Raw genomic sequence first — 10,674 nt, 5'->3', positions numbered from 1 at the left:
GCAATTGTCCAGTAAAGTATGTTGTTTATCCCATTTTACAGATGAGAAAACTAAGGCCTAAGAACATTCAATAGTACTAGTAAGTAGTCAATCTGTTCTCTCTTGAGGCTAAAACCTATGCCCTTTGCTTTACATGGCAGGACTGTACAAGGGGATGGGAGTAAGGATTTCTCCCTTCTCATGGAATTAGAGATAGACCTCTATCCCTAATTGGTAATAGGTTTCAAAGAGTCATACCACGTGTGACAGCCTGTTCACAAGGTACACAGTTATAGCCTCGCCTATTTTATTTCCTTCCCTGCTTCAAGGTCAACATCTCATCTTCCCAGCATTGCCAAAGAGTTCTTGGTTTGGTTTCTTGAGTTTCCTCTTCTCTTCAAGCTTTTCAACATTATACAGACATGATGCTCTGAATTAAAGCCTTGGAAAGACATTAAAATATGGGGTGAAGTCACTTTCTAGCCAGTAGCTTTATTTGTGTGCTTGACTTCATGTGTGGATTCTTAATTCATTCATATTGAACAGGTACAAAGATGGGGAGTTTTTTCCAGAAGCATTTGTTGTATCCAACTCATTGTGACAAGTTCTTCATATCAGAAAAAATCTGCATAGCTTAAACAGAGTTATGCCCTGACTTACATGATCTCAAAAAACATTCAAAAAATGTACCTTAAATGGACTCATGTTTTAGTTGTTTTGGAATCACTGCTACATAAAATCATCCCATAGTGAATGAAGGTCAAAGGAGATTAAACTCTACATTTTGCAGATGAGAAAACCAATGCCAGAAGGAAAGTGACTTTGCCTGAGGTCACACAGCTCATTATAGCTCAGCTAGAAGGAGAATTCACTTTGTAGGACTCTCCTGCACTCTCTGTTTTGATCAGATTGCTATATATTGAATTCTGTTTAATGGAACATAAAACACTCAACTACACATCAGAATCCAAGTCTCCTTAGAGAGGGAAGAATAGATGCTTTTTCTCCTCTTAGGGAAGACAGATTATTCTAAAGCTCTTTACCTTGTCATATGGTCAATTGAGATTCACACCTATATACATAGGTGTGAAATAGATGAGGGGTTTCTTACCTAAAGAAAGGATTCTTTAAATTGAGGGTGTTCCCAGACCTGAAGCCCGTGTGGTTTACCAGCACCATGATCTGAATGTCATAGCTCTGTCTGGAAGGCAGGAAAAAAACACATCATCTCACAAGGCTGGTGTCAGCCAGTCACATACATTTAGGGCATCTTCTACACATGCCTACTTCATGAAGGTTTTAAGAGTATGTGTTGGCCATCTTATATGTGTCTGCATCTGCTTAAACTTCCCTGGTGTCTCAGACAGTAAAGAATATGCCTTCAATGCAGGAGTCCAGGGTTTAATCCTGGGGTTGGTAAGATCTTCTTGAAAAGGGAATGGCTACCAACTCCAGTATTTTTGCCTGGAAAATTCCATGGACAAAGGCGCCTGGTGGGCTACAGTCCTTGGGGTTGCAGAGTCAGACACGACTGAGTGACTAACACTTTTCATTTTCAATATTAGTAGAGGCAACTGAAGGCTCGTTTGCTTGCAAATTGTTTGTTACAGAAGTTTGATAGCTATAATTTCTTGGTTTAAATATTACAAATGTAACAGTGTTTCTGGTTGGTTAAAGTGATTTTTTTAAAAAAACGCTTTACCAATATCAATGGCAGAAATGGATTTACATAACAGAGACTTTTTATGGGTCACCACTGATGCACCAAAACAATCCTAATCATGTAAGAATTGGCTAAGCTAGTATCTCAAACTGACAAAAAGCAGCTAACAAATATGACTGATTTAATTTAAGACACCCCAGATGAAGGCTCAAGTAATTACAAGAAGTGGCTAATAATAGCAAGTAGTATGCTATACCCTTGATGACTAATCTGAAGGGGCTGTGATTTGGGGATTTTAATTATTCATTCTTAAGAATATATGTATTTCTTTTGGTTATAAAAGTGTCACATATTCACTGTAAAAAAATAAGGAAAGGTTGAAATAAAATAAAATAATCCATAATATCATTAGACTGATTCTTTCAACATTGTAGAATATTTCCCTTCTGTGTATTTTTCACTCTGTGTATTTATAAATGTAAATTTTTAGTAAAATGGTGCTTAAGTATTCCTTCGTCTCTCTTTATTTAATGTTAGCAGTTATTCTATAATTCTTAACAATGAACTTTTCAATGGCATAATGTGGGTATAGCACAATTTAGCAATTCTTCATTAAATATTTATGCTTTTAAAATAACATATTATTACTTATAGTAACAAATATCTGGTTTTATGACAGAAATTCTGCTGTAAAAGACATTCTTATAATACATCTTTATGTGCTATCAAGGATTATAGTTTTTGGAATAAATTCTTAGAGGCAGACTCACCAGGCTAAAGCATATAAGGCATATTTAAGGTTCCCAATACCTGCTGCTAAAATGTCTTCCAGAAAGTGCACCAAATTACTTCCTCACCTACAAAGTATAAAAGTGCTAATTTCATTATACTTTTCCCAACCTTTAATATTTAAATGTTTGGGATTAGAATATTATTATCTGAATTTGAATTTCCTTGATAACTAGGCTTCCTTTTTAAATTCCACAAGTTAGCAAAGGACATAATTCCCTCCCTATTATTACCAATAGTGGCCTGGGTAGGTTTAAATACAATGTCAAATTCTGTGAAACCTGCAACTCAAGGTCTAGCTTTTATCGAGGACAAACAAGAGGAAGACATATTCCATATGGTTCCAAATTGGGCAAGGAGTACGTCAAGGATGGATATTGTCACCCTGCTTATTTAACTTCTATGCAGAGTACATCATGCAAAATGCCAGCCTGGATGAGCACAAGCTGGAATCAAGATTGCGAGGAGAAATATCAATAACCCTAGATATGCAGATGATACCACCCTTATGGCAAAAAGTGAAGAACTAAAGAGCCTCTAGATGAAAGTGAAAGAGGAGAGTGAAAAGTTGGCTTAAAACTCAACATTAAAAAAACTAAAATCATGGCATCCAGTCCCATCACTTCACGGCAAACAGATGTGGAAACAATGGAAACAGTGACAGACTTTATTTTTGGGGGTTCCAAAATCACTGCATATGGTGACTGCAGCAATGAAATTAAAAGACGCTTGCTCCCTGGAAGCATAGCTATGACCAACCTAGACAGCTTATTAAAAAGCAGAGATATTACTTTGCCAATAAAAGTCTGTCTAGTCAAAGCTATGGCTTTTCCAGTAGTCATCAATGGATGTGAGAGTTGGACTCTAAAGAAAGTTGAGCACCAAAGAATAGATGCTTTTGAACTGTGGTGCTGGAGAAGACTCTTAAGAGCCCTTTGGCCTGTAAGGTGATCAAACCAGTCAATCCTAAAGGAAATCAGTACTGAATATTCATTGGAAGGACTGATGCTAAACTGAAACTCCAATACTTTGGCCACCTGATGTGAAGAACTCTCATTGGAAAAGACCCTGATGCTGGGAAAGATTGAAGGCAGGAGTAGAAGGGGATGACAGAGGATGAGATGGTTGGATGGAATCACCGACTCAATGGACATGAATTTGAGCAAGCTCCAGGAGTTGGTGATGGACAGGGAGGCCTGGTGTGCTACAGTCCATGGGGTTGCAAAGAGACACGACTGAGTGACTGAAATGAACTGATAGCTAGAGATTAAAAAAAAAAAAAAAGTAATGTCCTTTGAGGGCTTCAAGGGGGCTCCATAGTAAAGAATCTACCTCCTGGCTACAGTCCATGAAATGGTAAGAGAGTCAAACACGACTTAGCAACTCAATAACAATACAATGTCCTTTCCTATTTCAACTCGTGTAACTGACTTGGAATTCTCTTTTCTTGTTTTAAAATCTTTCTTCCTGACACTCACATCCTGCATTGCACTTCATTTGTGATGCTTCAGGGTAGATTTGAAGAGAACCAGACATTGAGACAGTGAGGTCTTTGGGAACAAGGTTTATAAAGCAGTCAATAATGGATAATTTTCCAAGACTGCATCTACAGGACCCTAAATAACTATTCACTGTTTTTTTTTTTTTTAATATTTTACTTTACAATTCTGTATTGGTTTTGCCATACTATTCACTGTTTTGAATCAGTTATTTGCCAATGTACATTAAAAGAAAATGCAACCTAATTCCTTGCCAGGGTTACTCATTTAAAATCTTATGTGGTCAGGGAATTCCCTGGTGGTCCAGTGGTTGTGCCTTCCAATGCAGCAGGGGGCATCAGTTCGATTCCCAGTCAGGGAGCTAGATCTCACATGCCTTGTGGCCAAAAAAAAAAAAAAAAAAAAACACCCAAAACATAAAACAGAAGTAATATTGTAACAAATTTAATAAAGACTTTAAAAATGGTCTATACCAAAAAATACCTTAAAAAAATTTAACTAAAAAAAAAAAATCTTATAGGGCCAGAGGAGGTGACTAAGTGGTAACATACTTTAGTTTAAGAACTGAATACAAAACCATTGCTTTATATATGAAGATTTCTTTTGTAATACTCAAGAACATTTTGGAAACCTGGGACTAACACAAGCAATCATGTTCTTACTGTAGAAATAATTCCTGATCATTCATCTTAGAGAAAACAGAAGGTACAGTAGTGGGATGGGTTCAGTGGTGACCATTAAGGAAGAATGGGATGGAGAACAGAAGAGGCAGGAAGCTTGGGGACCAAATGGCCCAAGTCACCAACTGAGAGATAAAGGAAGGAATGAGAACCTCAGCAGATGCAAACTCTAGAGCAGTGTTCTTCAAAGGGGTTGGAATGTGCCCCAGAAAGGATGTGGGATGGTACCTCATGGTGTGGAAGAAAATACTGAGCTGTTATTTTCAATTTTTTCAGTTATTTGTTATAGTGGATTGAATTGTGTCCTACCAACATGTATGCTCAAGTCCTAAAGCCCAGTATCTGTGCCTATGATTGTATCTGGATAGAAGATCTTTCCACACGTGATGAAGTTTACATGAAGTCATACTGGATTAAGTGAAAGTCGCTCAGTTGTGTCCGACTCTTTGTGACCCCATGGACTGTACAATCCATGTAATTCTCCAGCCCGGAATACTAGAATGGGTATCCTTTCCCTTCTGCAGGGGATCTTCCCAAACCAAGGAATGAACCCAGGTCTCCCACACTGCAGGCAGATTCCTTACCAGCTGAGCCACAGGGGAAGCCCATACTGGATTAAGATGAACCCCAGATCCAATGACCAGTGTCCTTATAAGAAGAGAGGACACATAGAGACACACCCAGGAATGAAAACCAGCTGAAGACAGTGGCAGAGACTGGAGTTATGCAGCTACAAGGAAGACCAAGGATTTTCAGGCACCATCAGAAGCTGAAAGACCCAAGTTTCTTCCTTGGAACCTTCAGAGGAAACGTGGTCCTGCTGATGTCCTGATTTTACACATATAGCCTCTGGAATTGTTAGAGAATACATTTTTGTTGTTTTAAGCACCTGATTGGTAGTAATTTGTGCAGTTTATCAAATATATATTGAACACAAGTGGATTGAGTAGGTAAATGTTGGATTCTAATCACCAGCTTAGAGTTAAGCTATCTGTTAGTTCACCTAAGTTCCTCAGGCTTCGCTAAGGGGGGTTGGTTTAGCAAGACTGTGATTACATCTTAAACCACGTGCTACAATGATACTGAGTAAATACCAGCCATGAGACTGTTAGACAGCATCACAGACTCAATGGATGTAAATTTGAGCAAACTTGGGGAGATAGTGGAAGACAGAGGAGCCTGGTGTGCTACAGTCCATGGGGGCACGAACAATCGCAAAGAGTTGAATGCAACTTAGCAACTGAACAACAGCAACAACCAGCCATGTTATGGACACATGGTCAGAGTTTGAATAATCTGAGTAAGGGTGTAGAACATGGAAATGTCACTTAAAGCTGCCCATCACATATCATTATTTCACTGCACTGAAGCATGCACAACAGTTTCCCCTGTAATTCCTTCTGCCGCAGCTGTCTAAATACACAAAGAGTGAGAGGATTTGTCTTAGCTGGAGTCCAAGGTGGAGAAGCTTAATGCTAGGCACGTGAAGCTTCTAAAGCATTAATTCTCTGGTCAGTATGTCTTCCAGTTTTAAAAACCAAAAAGCTCACCCAACTCATTGGAAACCACCTTCTCTGGCAGCATACCTAGGTAGTGCAGACCTTTGCTAGGGATCCAAAACTCTTAAACTATGTTTTAAAACATTATGGCACAGGATAAGCAGCTGAGCTGAATCCAACATCAAGCCATATTTATTTTTTCAATTCATGTTTTTGGTTTTATTTTTATATGCCTTAGAAAATGCATACTATATGAATTTCTATATGTGTATATACACGTCTCTGCATGTGTGTATATATATTATATATACATATATACATCCATATAGACCTATCTATATATCTGTCTGGAGCATTTTATTTTGTATTATCTATTATTACTGTAGTACAGCCACACAATTAAAACAGAAATATTAATCTACATGGAGCACACATAAAGAAAGTGATTTTACTCAAACGTGCACATATCCAATAACATTGGAGACCATTTCTGTGAACTTTAGGGATATAAATTTCATAAAGTTCATAAAAAAGAAATGTTCTCTTTTACTGTCCAGAGCAATAAAACGAAAGACAGCTCAAGAATGATAGGAGGCTGTCAGAAATAAAATGCTACCAGTACAATCAGAAATGTTGCTGGCAGGGAAGAAAAGGGCAGTCACTGTCACACCGGTGTGGTCGCACAGGGAGTTCTCCCAGGAGGTCAGAGTTTAAAAGAATATTTGACGATAAGGGAGGGGGGAGATCCTCTCTGAGGCAGAACAAAAAGGTAGTCCCTTTCTGAAAAAATAGCGTGAAAACCTTGACATTAAGGAAGTGCCGAGGTTTGTAGAAAATACCAAGGAAAACAATTTTAAGACAAAAAAAAAAAATCTGATGAGATACAGTAAGAGTAAGAAAGTAAGTAGGAGAAGAGGAAATGGAACTGAGGTTTACTGTGGACCCACTGTGTGCTAATTATTATACTGCTTTCTCCCTTAGTATCTGCAAAAGCCTAATGAGACAGTTATCATAAAATCTACTTTATAGATGATGAGGTGAGGAAACTGGGGTGCTAGAGAGATTGATTAAATTGCCTGAGATCACTCTGGTACCAACTAGGATGTAGAAAAGACTGGACAGAACCAGGGCACATCCAGACTCCAGAACCTGGTCTCTCCCACTACACAACTTCCTCCCTTCTTCCTCCTGCAAAGCACTGCATGCCCATGACATCTCAGCACCTTCTTTCAGTGGTGCCGGACTACGTTTTTAATAAGAGAGGAATCAGCTATGACTCTGTGATTCAGGGAGTCATTCCACACCACTGCTGAGTCTCTGGAATGTGTTAGGTGAAGATGGATACCACAGAATAAGACTCAGGCCCTCTTTTTCGGAAGTTCACATACAGGCAAATAACAGCAATATAACAATGCTGTCATAATAAAGCTGTGGAGGGCTGTAGGAGCCCTGGGAGTCAGGAGGCAGTGGAGATGGTTTGCTTTCTTCTTGGCTATTAGGGGAATGAAGGAGCGGAGGGTAGAAAAATATGACTGATAAGGATGAAACCCAAGATATGTTAGAAAAAAGGAGTGGAGGAATAAGAGGACTTAAATTCAGTCACCTAATTATACCCTGGGCTTCCCTGGTGGCTCCGAGGTTAAAGCTCTGCCTCCAATGCTGGAGACCCGGGTTTGATCCCTGGGTTGGGAAGATTCCCTGGCGAAGTAAATGGTAACCCACTCCAGTATTCTTGCCTGGAGAATCCCATGGACGGAGAAGCCTGGTAGGCTACAGTCCACAGGGTCGCAAAGAGTCGGACACAACTGAGCGACTTCACTTCACTTCAATTATACCCTAAGGTATCTTAAAATATTTGAAAACAAATAGATGTTATTCTGGTTTGCACAAAGCAGAAAAGGTAAAGTCCAAAACTCCAGGCAGATGCTGGTTACTGCTCCTTAGCACTAAAGAACCAGTCATTAAACAGGTGGTATATAAGGGTTTAGGAAGAAAGTGGTCACTTCAAGGAAGAACAAAGCATGAAATATCTCCCACTTTTTCTCCTAGAAAGCTTTGGGATGCGATGCTCCAAACCACAGAGCACATTTTCTGTAAAATTGGTAGAAAGATGTTATCTGCCATTTCCAACTTAGGTGTAAGGGCTGCCAAAGCAATTGAGATTAGTTGTAAGCCACACGGGAAAAAGTGCAGATGTGCAAAGAGGGGCAAGACAGCCCAGGGCCAGTATGCCTCAGAAAGTGCTCACACCACTACACTATCTGAAGATAAGGAACACTTTCTGACATGCAAAAGTTTTATCCCTTGTACCCTGATGTGCAGGAACTGGAGTAAGGCTGCTGCTGCTGCTAAGTCACTTCGGTTGTGTCCGACTCTGTGCGACCCCATAGACAGCAGCCCACCAGGCTCCTCTGTCCCTGGGATTCTCCAGGCAAGAATACTGGAGTGGGTTGCCACTTCCTTCACTGGACAGAACTTCTCCTGGAACTGGGACATACAGAATTATCCAAAGAATCACATAAGCAGCCATGTTTGCAGGAAGCAGTATGACTCTGTGGCAGCACAGGAGAGAGAGTGTGAGTTCAGGAAAAACAGCATGACGTCTGTCACATCTCTCTCCTCCACAGGAACTTCTTTCTTATAAATTACTGTTCCAAAAAGCCCCACTAATTAGACAACGAACTACCATAATATCAGTACGAAGATATTATTAGAAAAAAAGTAGAAAAAAGCAGCAAATTTTACTAACAGCTGAAAAACACACATTAGGTAAGGCACAGAAAAGAAGAAAGAAAGTGAAGTCGCTCAGTCACGTCCAACCCTTTGCAACCTTGTGGACTGTAGCCTACCAGGCTTCTCCATCCATGGGATTTTCCAGGCAAGAATATTGGAGTGTGTTGCCATTTCCTTCTCCAGGGGATCTTCCTGACCCAAGGATTAAACCCAGGTCTCCTACATTGCAGGCAGACACTTAACCCTCTGAGCCACCAGGGAAGCCCACAGGTAAGGCACAAATACAGCAAATATTTTGTTACAATTTTTCAAAACTGCAATGAAACTCTTACCTCTGTGAAGGAAGTAATGTTTATGAAGGAAGACCATGATGTAGAAATACAATAACTCAAGGAAGAGGAAGAGAAAGATCTCAATGTACCGATATGGAAATTATTTGAGATGCACTGTTAAGTGAGAATATTAAGATGTAGAAAACAGGTATAGAATGTTATTGTTTACGTATAAAAGCAGAGGAAACATATCCCTACAAATACAGTATTTTCTAACTGTATATCCAAATGAAACTCTTAAGAGGTATGCAAGGAACAGTTAACAGTGTCTACACAATGGAGGAGAGGAAGGAATGAATGGGGTGTGGCACTGGGATGAACACTTTTCACTGTAAGCCTTTTTATACATTTTTATTGTGAACAGCATAACTATATTATCAAAAATTGAATATCCCCTTAAGGAGATAGAAATTTATGATAATTGGAGATATAACACAGTTTTATAAAGAACAGTAACGAAAGCGAAAACGTTAGTTGCTTAGTCATGTCTGACTCTTTGCGACCCTATGGATTGGAGCCCTCCAGGCTTCTCTGTCCACAGGATTCTCTGGGCAAGGATACTGGAGTGGGTTGACATTTCCTTCTCCAGGGGATCTTCCCGATCCACAGATCGAACCTGGGTCTTCTGCACTGCAGGTGGTCTCCTGTACTGCAGGCAGATTCTTTACCGAATGAGCCACCAGGGAAACTCTAATAGAACAGTAATAGCTAGCCCAATTAGTTTCATTTCTCTTTTTGGCAGTGTTATTCAACTGGGCTATGAGGGTGAAACCAGAGGTTAAACTCAAGTGGATCCCGTTCAATAAAGGCTGGTCCATTCTTCCTCTGGCCTGGATGGAGGAACATAGGCAGGATATGATGACAGGTGGAGGGTTTTGAGCTACTTCCACGTCAGATCCAAAGGGTATAGACAGGGCTATGCATATTTTGAAGGAACGTTTACACTCTGGGCCTCTTTCTGCCGAATAATTTTTAAATAAATATTTGCCTATTAAATTTGCAAAAGATAAAAAACGGTAGGCATCCCTAAACAGACAGCATGATAAATGCAAGAAGAGGAATAAACACAAAAACTTGAACCGAAGCTGACAAAAATCAGCTGTGTACTAGGAGAAAAGACTTAAACGTACATTGTATAAAAATAGGCTTTTTGCTTTGAATTATCCAAACACTCAAGTAAAGTGGCCCTCAACCTACACTTTGATTATATTATTATTAGAATGGTACTCAAGACAGCAGTGGTCACTATTGCTTTGTACTCAGCGTGGATCAGAAGATGTCTGCTGTCCTGTTATTTTAAAGGGGATATTGAAAACCTGGCTATTTCCAGAGAGGACTTAAAGTTTTAAACTAGTTCAAAATCACTCTTAAAGAGGGGAGGAGCTGAGCATGTTAGCCTGAGGACAGGGAGACTAGGAGAATATTTTCTGAGACTCCTAATACTTGAACGACTGCCACTTGGAGACTGGGACAGATCTATTTCTTTTGAATTCAGAAGCA

At 39.6% G+C, this 10,674-nt stretch overlaps 1 protein-coding gene across 1 annotated transcript in view; it reads right to left on the bottom strand.

Annotated features, from left to right (window-relative positions):
- Window positions 1-1,086: 1,086 nt before the first annotated feature.
- Window positions 1,087-10,674, bottom strand: part of LOC120862727 (histone-arginine methyltransferase CARM1-like) — a 265,923-nt gene continuing 256,335 nt past the window's right edge. Inside the window, 1 exon segment of the mRNA XM_040239169.1 lies at window positions 1,087-1,180. Coding sequence (XP_040095103.1) covers window positions 1,087-1,180 — 94 coding nt within the window.

Source organism: Oryx dammah, unplaced genomic scaffold (genome assembly GCF_014754425.2).
Source record: "Oryx dammah isolate SB20612 unplaced genomic scaffold, SCBI_Odam_1.1 HiC_scaffold_1, whole genome shotgun sequence".
Lineage (NCBI taxonomy): Eukaryota > Metazoa > Chordata > Mammalia > Artiodactyla > Bovidae > Oryx > Oryx dammah.
This window is presented reverse-complemented; position numbering and strand designations above follow the sequence as displayed.